This window comes from Amblyraja radiata, chromosome 29, assembly GCF_010909765.2.
Source record: "Amblyraja radiata isolate CabotCenter1 chromosome 29, sAmbRad1.1.pri, whole genome shotgun sequence".
In the NCBI taxonomy this organism is placed as follows: domain Eukaryota; kingdom Metazoa; phylum Chordata; class Chondrichthyes; order Rajiformes; family Rajidae; genus Amblyraja; species Amblyraja radiata.
Genome location: NC_045984.1, coordinates 32,927,329 through 32,942,935, shown reverse-complemented (window position 1 = coordinate 32,942,935; position 15,607 = coordinate 32,927,329). Strand labels below are relative to the sequence as shown.

Genomic DNA, 15,607 nt, shown 5'->3' with positions numbered 1-15,607 from the left:
GAAGGCAGTGGAGGCCAATTCACTGGATGTTTTCAAGAGAAAGTTAGATATAGCTCTTAGGGCTTACAGAATCAAGGGATATGGGTGAAAGCAGGAACGCGGTATACTTTCGGAGAGCTCCCCTCCCCTCAACGCACTCACCACCAACATCTGTGGAGTCTTTTAAGTTCCTTGGAACCATCATCTCCAAGGACATTAAATGGGAGGCTACCATCAACCACAGTCAAAAAGGCCCAACAGAGGATGAACTTCCTGCGGCAGCTGAGAAAACACAATCTGCCACAGGCAATGATGATCCAATTCTATACGGCCATCGTAGAATCTGTCCTCACCTTATCCATCATGGTCTGGTTCGGCTCAGCCACCAAGCACGACATCCGGAGGCTGCAGCGAATCGTTCGATCAGCAGAGAAGGTTATAACCATATAACCATATAACAATTACAGCACGGAAACAGGCCATCTCGACCCTTCTAGTCCGTGCCGAACACGTATTCTCCCCTAGTCCCATATACCTGCGCTCAGACCATAACCCTCCATTCCTTTCCCATCCATATAACTATCCAATTTATTTTTAAATGATAAAAACGAACCTGCCTCCACCACCTTCACTGGAAGCTCATTCCACACAGCCACCACTCTCTGAGTAAAGAAGTTCCCCCTCATGTTACCCCTAAACTTCTGTCCCTTAATTCTCAAGTCATGTCCCCTTGTTTGAATCTTCCCTACTCTCAGTGGGAAAAGCTTATCCACGTCAACTCTGTCTATCCCTCTCATCATTTTAAAGACCTCTATCAAGTCCCCCCTTAACCTTCTGCGCTCCAAAGAATAAAGCCCTAACTTGTTCAACATTTCTCTGTAACTTAGTTGCTGAAACCCAGGCAACATTTTAGTAAATCTCCTCTGTACTCTCTCTATTTTGTTGACATCCTTCCTATAATTAGGCGACCAAAATTGTACACCATACTCCAGAATTGGCCTCACCAATGCCTTGTACAATTTTAACATTACATCCCAACTTCTATACTCAATGCTCTGATTTATAAAGGCCAGCACACCAAAAGCTTTCTTTGCCACCCTATCTACATGAGATTCCACCTTCAGGGAACTGTGCACAGTTATTCCCAGATCCCTCTGTTCACCTGCATTCTTCAATTCCCTACCATTTACCATGTACGTCCTATTTTGATTTGTCCTGCCAAGATGTAGCACCTCACACTTATCAGCATTAAACTCCATCTGCCATCTTTCAGCCCACTCTTCCAACTGGCATAAATCTCTCTGTAGACTTTGAAAATCTACTTCATTATCCACAACCCCACCTATCTTAGTATCATCTGCATACTTACTAATCCAATTTACCACACCATCATCCAGATCATTGATGTACATGACAAACAACAGTGGACCCAACACAGATCCCTGTGGCACCCCACTAGTCACTGGCCTCCAACCTGACAAACAACCATCCACCATTACTCTCTGGCATTCCATTTCAACCACTGTTGAATCCATCTTGCTACTCCACCATTAATACCCAACAATTGAACCTTCTTAACCAACCTTCCGTGAGGAACCTTGTCAAAGGCCTTACTGAAGTCCATATATACAACATCCACTGCTTTACCCTCATCAATTTCCCGAGTAACCTCTTCAAAAAATTCAAGAAGATTAGTCAAACATGACCTTCCAGGCACAAATCCATGTTGACTGTTCCTAATCAGACCCTGTTTATCCAGATGCTTATATATATTATCTCTAAGTATCCTTTCCATTAATTTGCCCACCACTGACGTCAAACTAACAGGTCTATAATTGCTAGGTTTACTCTTAGACCCCTTTTTAAACAATGGAACAACATGCGCAGTACGCCAATCCTCCGGCACTATTCCCGTTTCTAATGACATTTGAAATATTTCTGTCATAGCCCCTGCTATTTCTACACTAACATCCCTCAATGTCCTAGGGAATATCCTGTCCGGACCTGGAGACAGGATATTCCACTTTTATATTTCTCAAAAGTGTCAGTACTTCCTCTTCTTTGAATCTCATAGTTTCCATAGCTAATCTACTTGTTTGCCTTACCTCACATAATTCAATATCCTTCTCCTTGGTAAATACCGAAGAAAAGAAATTGTTCAATATCTCCCCCATCTCTTTTGGCTCTGCAGATAGCTGTCCACTCTGACTCTCTAATGGACCAATTTTATCCCTCGTTATCCTTTTGCTATTAATATAGCTGTAGAAACCCTTTGGATTTACTTTCACCTTACTTGCCAAAGCAACCTCATATCTTCTTTTAGCTTTTCTAATTTATTTCTTAAGATTCTTTTTACATTCTTTATACTCCTCAAGCACCTCATTTACTCCATGCTGCCTATAATTATTGTAGATCTCTCTCTTTTTCCGAACCAAGTGTCCAATTTCCCTTGAAAACCGTGGCTCTTTCCAATTTTTACTATTTCCTTTCAACCGAACAGGGACATAAAGATTCTGTACTCTTAAAATTTCACCTTTAAATGTCCTCCATTTCTCTTCCACATCTTTCCCATCAAACAAACTGTCCCAATTTACTCCTTTTAAATCCTTTCGCATCTCCTCAAAGTTAGCCTTTCTCCAATCAAAAATCTCAACCCTAGGTCCAGTTCTGACCCTCTCCATAATTATATTGAAACTAATGGTATTGTGATCACTGATCCCGAACTATTCCCCAACGCATCCCTCTGCCACCTGACCCGTCTCATTTCCTAACAGGAGGTCCAGCACCGCCCCTTCTCTAGTAGGTACTTCTATGTATTGCTGCAAAAAACTATCCTGCACACATTTTACAAACTCCAACCCATCCAGCCCATTTACAGAATGTGTTTCCCAGTCTATGTGTGGAAAATTGAAATCTCCCACAATCACTACCTTGTGCTTACTACTAATATCTGCAATCTCCTTACATATTTGCTCTTCCAATTCTCGCTCCCCATTTGGCGGTCTATAATACACCCCTATAAGTGTTGCTACCCCTTTCCCATTTCTCAGTTCCACCCAAATAGCCTCCCTAGACGAGCCCTCTAATCTATCCTGCCAAAGCACTGCTGTAATATCTTCCCTGATAAGCAATGCAACACCTCCACCTCTTGCCCCTCCAATTCTATCACTCCTGAAGCAACGAAATCCTGGAATATTTAGTTTCCAATCACAGCCCTCCTGCAACCATGTTTCACTGATCGCCACAACATCATACTTCCAGGTGTCAATCCAGGCTCTAAGTTCATCCACCTTTCTTACAATGCTCCTAGCATTAAAATATACACATTTAAGAAACCCACCCTCACTTATTCTCTGTTTATTGTCTTTTTCTTCTCTCTCCCCTACATTTTGGGTCAGAGTGCTACCATTCTCTGCCTCCTGCCTCACACAGACTTATTGGTTGCAACCTTCCCTCCATTGATGAACTGTACACTGCAAGGGCCAGGAAACGAGCAGGCAAGATCATCTCTGACCCCTCTCACCCTGGCCACAAACTCTTTGAATCACTTCCCTCTGGAAGGCGACTCCGGACTGTCAAAGCTGCCACAGCCGGACATGAAAACAACTTTTTTTCCACAAGTAGTAGCTCTACTCAATAACCAAAAATCTGTAGCCTCCTTGTGCTCTGGTATTTTATTTCATCCACATGTTTAAACTATAATATTTTATTCTTAATGTCTTAAACTTAATTATTTACTGTATGCCGTGCTGTTACTTGCGAGCGGAGCACCAAGGCAAATTCTTTGTATGTGTATATACTTGGCCAATAAACATATTAATTTATTCATTGATATTGAATGTCGGTGCTGGTTCGAAGGGCTGAATGGCCTCCTCATGCGCCTATTGTCTGTGTTTCTTTGTGTAGGAAGGAACTGCAGATGCTGGTTTAAACACAACAAGCTGGAGTAACTCAGCGGGACAGGCAGCTACGTCACCTTGCTCTTGCTACAGTATCTTCCTCCCTCCAGAGACGCCGCCTCTTGTCGTGTCTCCATGGCAACGGGCAGCGCCGCCACCGCCTCTTGTCGTGTCTCCATGGCAACGGGCAGCGCCGCCGCCTCTTGTCGTGTCTCCATGGCAACGGGCAGCGCCGCCGCCTCTTGTCGTGTCTCCATGGCAACGGGCAGCGCCGCCGCTGCCAGGGACGCGAGCGAGGAGTGGGCGTGGTATGGGCACGTATGGGCCGGTGGGGGGGGAGGGGTTGGCGCGGTGACGCAGGCGAGGAGGGGGGGGGACGTGGAATTGGGCCGGTGCGCGGTGACGCAGGGGGACGACGAGGTGACGTAGGGGGTTAGAGGGGGCGAGGTCAAAGATCCTATAGATCAAAGATCGGTGCGCAATGACGTAGTAGGTGGGTGGGGGCGTGGCACTGACCGGTGCGCGGTGACGCTGGGGGCGACGCGGTGACGCAGAGGGTGGGAGGGGCGTGGAATTGGTCGGTGCGCGGGGACGCAGGGGGGCGACGCGGTGACGCAGGGGGTGGGAGGGGGCGTAGCACTGATCGGTGCGCGGTGACGCAGGGGGTCGGAGGGGCGTGACATGGCATGGATCGGTGCGCGGTGACGCAGGGGGGCGACGCGGTGACGCAGAGGGTAGGAGGGCCGGGTAATGGCGGCCGGGACCAGGGCGTTTGGACGCGGCACCTTCATCCGCTCCTCGCTGCTCCTCCTCCGGGGAGATCCGCCGCCCGCCCGCGGCTACGCCAAGAAAGCAGGTGAGCGGAGAGCGGCCGCTGGACCATCGGCTCGGGCCGGGTCTCGGTGCCACTGGGCCCGCCTGCCCGCTGAAGGCCCGGCTTCTGCCCTTCATACAACGCTGCTGTAACTCAGCGGGACGGGCCTCAAACCTCACCCGTTCCTTCTCTCACAGTCGTGGCCCGACCGCTGAGTTACTCCAGCACTTCGTGTCTATCTTCGGTTTAAACCAGCGCCTGCAGTTCCTTCCCACAACATCACCGAGACTCTGTCTGGTCTCCCCAGTCTGTCATCTCCCTCCCTCCCCCCCCCCCTCTCTCTCCCTCCCAGACCCTCCCTCAGTCCGTCTGGGGAAGAGTCCTGGTCCAAATGTCCATGTTCTCGACACTGCCGGACCTGCTCAGTTACTCCAGCACTCTCTCTTTTTAACCAGTTAGTTACCGGACGCTCGCTGCCTTTGGCACTTGCATCTTTATAGTTTTACATTGCCATATATTTGTGAGTGGTAGGACTTCAATCCATTGGAAGTTAGCAAGTCATAAAGATGTGATGGCGGAACTATAGTGTCTTCCTCACATGACTCCAGCTCTTTGATATTTTGCTTGTATCTTTCAGCTGTTAAAGGAAAAGGTAAGGTTGGAGTGAAGGAGGCTTTGCAAGGTCCCGAGGTTTGTAAAGATCCCGTCATTCTGACCACACATGCTGTGGGAGTGAACATCTACAAGCAAGGCACAGACCCAAAGCTACTGCCCGACACTGAATACCCAGAATGGTAAGTAATGTCCTCACCGAGGTCGTGTGTTTTCTTCCTCCAACTACACAGAGTACCAACTCCTTGGTACAGGGACAGTTCCAGGGGAGGTAGTGGTTGCTTCCCAGTTCAGGGATCCTTCCATAAGGCAATCCATTTTCGTCCTTCAAGATGGCTCCATGTCACTCTACTACAATCCCGGTAAGTGCCTACCTGCAGTTCATCGTGTGTAATTCATTTGGAGTAGCGTAGCAACAGTACGGGTCGTGGGCCGTGACCCGACTGCCGTGAAACCTCCCTATAGTGGCTTATGATGGAAGGAACTGCAGATGCTGGTTTACAAAATGTTGGGGTAACTCAGCGGGTCAGGTAGCATCTCTGGAGAAAAGGAGACGTTTTGGGTCAGAACCCTTCTGAAGAAGTGATTCAATCTGAAACGTCATCTAGTCACGTGTAGCTTTGCTTTACACCTGTACTGGTTCACTCCTCCATCTCTTCCAATGCCCTCCACACCTACTCATGCACCCACCTGACACGACCGCTTTAGATTGGATGGGACAGGTTTAGAGGGATATGGGGCAAACACAGGCAGTTGCGACCAGTGTGGCTGGGACATGTTAGTCAGTGTGGGCAAGTTGGGCTGAAGGGCCTGTTTCTACGCTGTATAAATGCACGACCTTCACTTTTTTCCCCTGCCTGCCCCCTAAACACATTCCCAGTTGAAGCTTAGATTTCCATGTGTTTCTTCCAATCTCGTGTAAAGCATTCAGTATACATTACCTGGTATTCGCAGATTTGATATTAGCACTTACCTGATGCCCATGGCTCAGTAATGCAGTTTTGTTCTTCAGCAAAAAACAAACTGATGGAGGAACTCAGTGGGTCAGGCGTTATCCGTGGAGGGAAATGTAGACTGATGACATTTTGGGTCAGGATTGTTAGCTTAGCTTAGAGAAGCAGCGTGGAAAGAGGCCCTTCAGCCCACGCTGACCCTCAATCCCCCATACACAAGTTCTACCCTACATATTAGGGGCAATTTACAGAAGCCAATTAACTTATCAACCGGCTTGTCTTTGGAATGTGGGAGGAAAGCGGAGAAAACCCCCGCGGTCACAGGGAGAACTTACAAACTCCGTACAGCCAGCACCCGTAGTCAGTCTCTGCCGCCGCGCCATTGTGCTGCCCTTCAGAAATTTCCCTCCACGGATGCTGCCTGACCTGGTTTCCTTTACCATTTAGATTTTTGCTAAAGATTCCAGCAACTGCAGGCTGTTGTACCCAGTGGAGTTTCTGTGTTGGTCAGCGGGTGAGTTTATTGTCATCTGGGTGCTTTCAGCTGTAAATGAATTGATCCTTTTATCAGATGAATGTCTTGTAGGTTGTTTTCTTTGAACCTCGGAACTCCAAAGAACCTGGATGAACTGGACCCAGAATCCAGGGAATACTTGAAAAGATTAAGAAAAGAACACATGTGGCAACACAACAAAGAGCACAGAGGAAAGAAATTCTAACAAGTTTGGGACATAAGCTGCAGATATCCATTTCATAAAAATGAAGAATATCTTTAGAGGAGAACATTTGAGCAGCAGTGGTTTTGCGCACTAAGTCTTCCAGACAGTCATTAGATGAGGAGGATGTGTGAAGTAGCTCACCTCAAGATTCACAGCTGTTCACAGTACGAGCCAGACAGAGAAGATGTGATTAACACTTGCATTGCCTATTAATAATGAAAAATAAAGAGCAGTATTTTTATGAAAGTTTCTCTCGCTTTTCACTCCTCAAAGGATATTGGGGGAAAAAGTGCATGCCCAGGTTGTTTATGTAGATGTGTTCTGCAGGCTCTATCTGGAGTTGTGGCATGCGTTACCCTGCATCACTATCTACGATTCACGCTCAAAATTAGCGGGGATCTACACAAGAAAATAGGAGCATGCCCTGCCATCAGTATGATCACGGCCAATCTATTCTCCTCTTCTGTGCCGACTCTCTGCCACCTCCACCACTTCACAGGGGGCATATAATTCCAGAAATTCGCCATTCTCTCAGGGTAAAAAAGTTATACGCACCTCAGTTTTAAATAACTGATCCCTTGCTCATAATTTCCTCACCAGTGAAAATATCTCCACTAACACCTGTTGCTGGAGAGTTAGTTCTGTGGTGTGAATGTTGCTGGGATATTAGCTCTGGTCTCATAGCTCCTGGACACTTGTACTCCTGGATCTCTATCCAGCACAGGAACAGACCTTACGGCCTACAATGTCTGTGCCGAACACAATGCCAAATTACATTAATCCCTGTGTTTAAGAAGGAACTGCAGATGCTGGAAAATCGACGGTAGACAAAAGTGCTGGAGAAACTCAGCGGGTGCAGCAGCATCTATGGAGCGAAGGAATAGGTGACGTTTCAACGTTGCCTATTTCCTTCGCTCCATAGATGCTGCTGCACCCGCTGAGTTTCTCCAGCACTTTAGTCTACCTTATATTAATCCCTTCTCCCTGTTCTATTCCTTGCATTTCCATCTAAAAGCCTTTTAAAAACCCACAACCAAACCTGCTTCCAGAAGCTCTCCTGGGTTAAGGCTGGCTTACCTTTTCCCCCCCATTGAGGCCAACATGAAACTGGAAGGTGCTTGGTGGTAGACACAAAATGCTGGAGTAACTCAGCGGGACAGGCAGCATCTCTGGAGTGAAGGAGTGGATGACGTTTCGGGTCGAGACCCTTCTTGATGCTTGGTGGGATGGGCCGGTAATTGGAAAGGTGGTTTGTACGTACTCCCAGCCAATGACCACAACAGTCCTTCATGCCAACAAGAAGGCACCTTCACCCATTGTCAGTGGGTCAGGACTTCCTGCAAGTCAGTACAACCGTTACACTTTTACAACAAAGCTCTGTTCAATTACAGCTACTGAGCTTATATTCCTGTGATGGGAAACTGGTGTTGGAGTTGTGAACTGCATGGCCTCCCCATCTGTGCTGGCTGATTGTAATCACAGCCCCATCTCAGATAGGTTCCATCCGAGTCCTCCCACACCCCAAAGACGTCCAGGTTTGGAGGTTAATTGGCTTGGTATAATTGTAAATTGTCCTTAGTGTGTGTAGGATAGGGTTAAGTGTGTGGGCTCGGTGGGCCAAAGGGCCTGTTTCCGCGCTGTATCTCTAAACTAAACAGCTGGCCTCTACACTGATCACTGTGCAAGCACTATCTTAGCAAGCCTCCCACAATGAAAATATCTGATTATTCCTACTTTGGAAGAATCTGTTCTTTGAGGCAAATGTTTTCAGAACGTAAAAAGGAACCTTTCAAGTGCAATGTTTGATAAGTTTACATATTAGGAATTCATTTTCACTATGACCTGGATTGCAGGTCGGAGCAGACTCAGTGGGCCGAAGGGCCTATTGTCTCGCTGTATAGGAGATCTTTGTGTTATTTTAATTGTTTTGTAAGAGGTGTGCCATTAAAAATGTTGAATTTGAACAACAATTAAGATACATTTTAAAAACGAGACTTGAGCCATTTAGCAATGTAGTGTTTATTATAATGTTGACATTTCATAAGAAAAAAAACAGCGGCAAGAACAAAAGAACTATCAAACAAATTTCATCCAACTTCACAAACCTAATTGTTTAAATTAGGGATAAAAATATGTACTTGTCACAAATACTCTCCATTCTAATACAATGAGTCCATGTTTAAGTGCGTAGTGATTTGCTAAAACAAGCTGGAGTTGGGAAAATGCTTTGGGCTTACTGAACAGACTGGAGCTGAATTGAAGAGTTGAAGGATTCTAATTGATAATAAAGACCAAGATACAAAATAATATCTTTATGCAGCAATAGCTGCTTCAACACACTAGCGGAAAAGTCTTTAACTTAAACATGACCTATTGCTGGGTCATAGTATTAAGCGGATTCACATTGCTCGCTCACTGCTTATAAAGGGGCATATGATTTCACCCCTTATGATCTATTTGCCAGCTGCCAGGCACTAATACAATAATCAATATCAAATAGTCTTTGATGTAGAAATACACCAAGGAGAGGGAAATATTTCCATGGCTTTTTATGTACAGTCATTAACAAATATATACAAAAGAACTGCATATGTACAGAACTGAAGTTAGTTGAGCCCTGGACCTGTGAGTTTAATAACAATACCTTCAGGAACAAACAAAGATAATAGCACGTCACAGATACCCAGATATTTTCTCCGTCATACTAATTTCATGATATTTGTGCTGTCCCGCTTCTCTACAAATTTTAAACTAACATTTCATAATTTAAATTCACAAATCTTAGCCATTTTTGCTGCAGTGCTCTGACAATGCACAAATTTGTGAGTGGGATTTCCTGGAAGTAATCCTCACCTTCCCTTCCTGCAGACTGATCATACCTGGTCATGTACACAGCTACATTAAAATAAGCCAGTGTGCTTCACTTCACTTTGTGTAAGGTGTCAATGCATCTCATCGTTCTGGATTAAGTGCAAACCTGTTTAGCAGCTGGTCTCCGAGTGCCTGCTCATACAGACTGCATCTGTGGTTGTGGCATCTGTTGAGCGATAGTAAATACCATCTTGAAAAGCAAGGCAAGAAATGCTGTCGTTCACCTACAGAACATTCACCCACTGATATTCTGTGATACTTCAAAAATTAAAATGGATTGAAAAGTTTCAGTCGCACCTGAAAGGATAAAAACCCATGCTATAAGTTCCCAATTTGTAATGATCATTAACAAAATAAAGCATTAATTTCTTTAGTCATAGTGCTTTTTGCTTCCAACCTTCTTGCCATCTTGAAAGAAAATGATTAACATAGAAGGCAGTTTCACAGCAATTCTCTGGTAACTTTAGATTTGGTCACACTACATACAGATGCAATTCTGGTCGAGACATCACTAGATTGTGATCAGGGATACAAAACTCAGATGATGTTATGTGTAAGGAAGGAACTGCAGATGCTGGTTTAAACTGAAGGAAGACACAAAAAGCTGCAGCGGGACAGGCAGCATCTCTGGAGAAAAGGAACTATTTATTTTCTCCAGAGATGCCAAGTTATTCCAGCTTTTTGTGTCTATCTTCAGATGATGTTACATTCTCCAGTCTAGGGATACAGCAACAATTGTCAAGTCCCTGCACCTATCAGTTGTGATGTTCACAGAGCATAGACCTCAGTATGAAAGCTGGTTCATATGGTTCAGCTATATATTGTCCTCCCCAGTTAAGACAGTGACTTACAATTCGCCACTCAGATCCCAACCTTCAGTAAGTTCATTAAGTAAGAGTGAATCCCACCGCAAATTGGAGGAGCAGCACCTCATATTTCGCTTGGGCAGTTTACACCCCAGCGATATGAGCATTGACTTCTCCAGTTTCAGGTAGTCCCTGCTTTCTCCCTCCTTCCCCTCCCCAGCTCTCCCACAGCCTCCGCCTCTTCCTTTCTTCTTCCCACCCCCCACCTCCACATCAGTCTGAAGAAGGGTCTCGACCCGAAACGTCACCTATTTCTTCGCTCCATAGACGCTGCCTCACTCGCTAAGTTTCTCCAGCATTTTTGTCTACCTTCGATTTTTCCAGCATCTGCAGTTCTTTGAAACATTCATCAGCTGCTACTTCAGTTCTCTTTTGTTAATGTTCTTTTTATGTTGTACAGTAATTATCTATCTTTTTTTCTGGCAGATGTTTAACCATGCAATTAAGAGAACAATAAGACTTCTGCACAAACTGACTTCTCCATGTCCCCTCTCACATGCCACCAAAGGCAGAAGAGACATTAGTGTTCGTACATGTAGCCTTCTTTACAGTAATGCTTTTCTCAATATTCCCATTACTTGGAAGAGAAGATGGAACAGATGAGTTTGGGAGACACAAGGATGCAGATATTAAGAGCGAATTGAATAAAAGTTTTAAAGCATATTTATGAATATTGATGAATTATCTACATAATGTCGATCATTACAGATTCAGAACAATTGTAAAATGACACAATCAATTTTCCCCCAATCCTCCTTTGCTCAATTTTAACTGCTGGACAATAATAACCGAGGCTGCGATAATCTAAAAGGCAGACACATGGTAAATTCTTACGCCAATGCAATGAAATTGCCAGAATGGTTTTGCCACTAGTTTTATTTATTGCTACAGTTTTTCCACTGTATATTTTCCATTTTGCATTATATCCTTAAAACCAATATATCATTATACTCTTAATTCTAACCCTCAAACTACTCCCACGTTCCTTTGTTCACCAGCATAAATCTGCTCACAACACACAAGATACAGCCCGCGTGTGGCAGACAGGATGTAATTAGATTACTGGATGCTTGTCATCTTCCAAGCAAGTCACACTTTATTCAACTCCAAGAGACAACCTTGATGTTTGCCGAGGGCTTATTAACTACTCAGCTGAATAAATGGCCCCTTATTTAAACATGCCAAAAATAAAAAGGCAGTGCGACTGTTGCTAATTGTTTTTTCATCTACAAGCAGCTAAACTAGTGTTTACTCATTTGTTCCAACCACCCATGCCCACTTGCTGTATCTGCACCAAGGTCAGCCTGAGATGTCTCCTCCAATTTTAGGATGCACACATCCTCAGTCGGCGAGTCCTGCCACACATGTTTTGGTGGGGTTTTTTTTTTTTTTTGTCCTACACTAATGCACTACACGAGGCTCCTGAAATAGTGACCATGTCAATAACAGCAACGGCAAGCACAGATGGCAAGTTTCTTGTGGCATACATGCACACTGAAACCTGGTAACATGAATTCTGGACAACGGGAAAACAGTCAAAGGTAGAAAAAATTGATTTGGACACAATAAGATAGAAATCATCCCTGATAATAGGCTTCAGATGCTTCATTCTCAGTTTGACATTCCTAGAGTTCAACTGAAATGTGGACTCGTTATTTATTGATCCTTAAACACAAGAAACCATGATTATTCTCAAAACCTTCAAATACAGAAATATTGAGATACAAGAGACTGCAGATGCTTGAATCTGTAGCCAAAACAAAAAACTGCTGGAGGAACCAGTGGGTTGAGCAGCATCTGTAAGGAGAAGAGGAAATGTTGACATTTTAGGTTGAAACCCTGCATCGAGAGAGTGGAGGAGAGAGATAACTAGAATGCAAGGGGAGAGGGGAAGGTGTGAGATGGGCAGAAGAGGGCTGCAGAAAAGTTGCCCATCATTGTTCATCGCACCTCGTTCCACCCCGTCTCACCCCTCTGCCTTTCCTCTTTATATCGACACTTCCCAATCCACTCTCAGTCCTGGTGCAAGGTTTCAATCTGAAATGTTAACAATTGCTCTCTCCCCTTCCCAAAGATACTGCGCAACCCTCCGAGTTCCTCCAGCCGTTTGTTTTTGCTGCAATTAAATAAATATAGCTTCTGCACTGCAATTCTAACGAGGAAGGAAATTAGTTGCAGCACACTGCATTGCTACATGTGTAAATTACCTATTTAGCTGGCCTGCATTTTTATAGTAATACTGATATGAAGATTTAAAAAAATATTTAACTAATCACAGAATGCCCATTTAAGTTTCATCAGAAACTAAACAATATTCAGACTGAGTACAAGATCCACTACATATGGAGGAAGGAACTGCAATGCTGGTTTGTTTACACCAAAGATAGACACAAAATGCTGGAGTAACTCAGCAGGGTCGGCAGCATCTCTAGAGAGAAGGCTACTACATAGAAATATATACTTATAAAATATGCAAAACGGTTCATTGCGACAATTATTGAATTTAAAAGACAAAGAAAAGGTCTCTCTCTCTCTCTCTCTCTACATAGGCATCTCCCCGCAACAGTCTACATATAATTTTGGCATAGAAACACAGAAAATGTAGTTTGCTTTGAAACATTGTGGTTATATCAACTACATATAGTTTAACAATCAGTCTTAGAAAATGTGTTAATGATTAGTCCACAAAGGTCCCAGGTATTTAAATTAGTTAAATTATTTAACAAAAAATGGCTTAAAATTCACAGCGGCCCATTAGGAACTAAAGTGACAGGATAACACTTCAAGCTGAGAGCCTTGAAAAGATTAAGAATCTTTAATAAGTTTAAGAAAGAACTGCAGATGCTGGAAAAATCGAAGGTAGACAAAAATGCTGGAGAAACTCAGCGGGTGAGGCAGCATCTATGGAGCGTAGGAATAGGTGATGTTTCGGGTCACGACCCGAAACATCACCTATTCCTTCGCTCCATAGATGCTGCATCACCCGCTGAGTTTCTCCAGCATTTTTGTCTACCTAAGAATCTTTAATAAAATCATTATATGCCTTTTCTTCCTATTGCTGTGGACTGATATGCAGTGCATTTCTGGATTTTTTTTTAAATTGGACTAACATGTTTTAAAAGGAATTTCAAAAGGAGTAGTAGAAAATAATTTATCCAATGCTTTAACCACAATTCAACTACCACCAAGTAGATTGTACACGATAGATTAAATTGAAGTGCAATATCTGTTAGTGATAAAGTAATTGTGGAATCAGCGAGCTCCTACAAAAAACCGTTATGGTCGTGTGGAGGCAAATTACATCTTTCGAATAAACTGAGATTCTTTCAACAGAGGTAATCCGAGCAAATATCTATCACTTCCTCAGTTTCCTTTCCTCTAATCATTGATAGTACAAACAAACTTCAATATCTATCAAAGATAGGACACAGAAAGCTGGAGTGACTCAGTGGGATAGGCAGCATCTCTGGAGAGAAGGAATGGGTGACAGAAACATAGAAAATAGGTGCAGGAGTAGGCCATTCGGCCCTTCGAGCCAGCACCGCCATTCAATACGATCATGGTTGATCATCTAAAATTATCACCCCATTCCGTCTTTTTCCCCCATCTCCCTTGATTCCCTTAGCCCTAAGAACTAAATCTAACCGTCTTGAAAACTCTCGAGACCCTTCCTCAGACTAGTTAGGGAAAAGGGAAATGAGAGATATAGACGATGATGTAGGGAGAGAAAGAACAATGAATGATATAGCTTGTTTCATGTGCTTTCATAATGTCGCTTGTGCACCCAATGGCCAAGTAAAGCACAAATCTACAACCAGTTTTGCATAAACACATAAACGCATGATCAATTCCAGATAATGTTAATGAAGGAATAAATATTGGTCAGATCAACGGCTGTAAGTATACTGCTCTTCTTTGAAGACTCACAGGGAACATTCATAAAGCTACCCAGAGATTGCACCCAGGGTCAGAATTGAACCAGGTTCTCCACTGGCTGTGCTAGTGTGCCTCCCCATGCAATGTCACCAGCTGAGCCACTGACATGCAAATTGAAATAATCTTTGATAAGTGACTGATACGTAACCAGTTTTGTTCCTGATAACTCTTAGCAGCTGGGGAAAATTTAAGATGTACAAAATTTATTAAAAAAAGTTCATTTCACTTTTTTCTTAAATTTGCAAACTAACTTCTGTATTGTTCTTTCCTTCTAGCTACAGTACCTGATTTTATTACAGACCTGAAAGTTACAAACAAGCTCACTTCACGTGGAAGAAAATGGCAGAAACTTTACAATAGTACAATTTTATTAGCACTCAAATACTTATATCTTCAATAAACTGTTAACTTAGAGTCTAATTTGAAATTATTTCTAGATACATTGGAACTGTATTTTCATCTCAATTGCTACTTAAATACAGAGACAACTATGTTTTATAACCTGTTCAAAAGGGAACTGCAGATGCTGGAATATCGAAGGTACACAAAATTGCTGGAGGAACTCAGCGGGTGCAGCAGCATCTATGGAGCGAAGGAAATAGGCGACGTTTCGGGCCTATTAAGTTGCTGAAGGGATCAAAAGATTACACAATCTTTGGATAGGACAGAGTGGATGTGGAGAGGATGATTCCATTAGTGGGAGAGTCTAGGACTAGAGGCCATAGCCTTAGAATTAAATCTCCTTCCTTTAGGAATTAAATGAGATGGAATTTCTTTAGTCAGAGGGCGGTGAATCTGTGGAATTATTTGCCTGTGGAGGACGAGTCAATAGATATTTTTAAAGCAGAGATAGAAAGATTCTTGATTAGTGCGGGTATCAGGGGTTATGAGCAGGAGAATAGGGTTAGGAGGGCGAGATAGATCAGCTATGATTGAATGGCAGAGTAGACCTGATGGG

The 15,607-nt window shown here is 43.7% G+C and overlaps 2 protein-coding genes across 4 annotated transcripts in view; one reads left to right on the top strand and one right to left on the bottom strand.

Moving 5' to 3' along the window:
• Positions 1 to 4,585: 4,585 nt before the first annotated feature.
• On the top strand, positions 4,586 to 11,376 carry mrpl54 (mitochondrial ribosomal protein L54). Of its 2 annotated transcripts, XM_033047236.1 has the most exons (4): positions 4,586 to 4,734; positions 5,330 to 5,486; positions 9,777 to 9,858; positions 11,140 to 11,376. In XM_033047236.1, the coding sequence occupies exons 1-3, from the start codon at positions 4,629 to 4,631 to the stop codon at positions 9,820 to 9,822; spliced, it is 309 nt and encodes a 102-aa protein (XP_032903127.1). In that variant the 5' UTR covers positions 4,586 to 4,628; the 3' UTR covers positions 9,823 to 9,858; positions 11,140 to 11,376. The 2 variants fall into 2 exon arrangements, with proteins under 2 accessions (XP_032903127.1, XP_032903126.1); XM_033047235.1 differs by lacking the exons at positions 9,777 to 9,858; positions 11,140 to 11,376 and adding an exon at positions 6,844 to 7,222 and having other exon boundaries at positions 4,587 to 4,734.
• LOC116989654 (phosphatidylinositol 4-phosphate 5-kinase type-1 gamma-like) overlaps positions 8,977 to 15,607 on the bottom strand; it is a 79,180-nt gene continuing 72,549 nt past the window's right edge. Inside the window, exon 17 of one of the 2 annotated variants that reach the window (XM_033047231.1) lies at positions 8,977 to 10,144. In XM_033047231.1, the coding sequence (XP_032903122.1) occupies positions 10,115 to 10,144 (30 nt within the window). In that variant the 3' untranslated portion in view covers positions 8,977 to 10,114. The remainder of the gene's footprint in view (positions 10,145 to 15,607) is intronic. The other variant, XM_033047232.1, reaches the window with a different exon arrangement.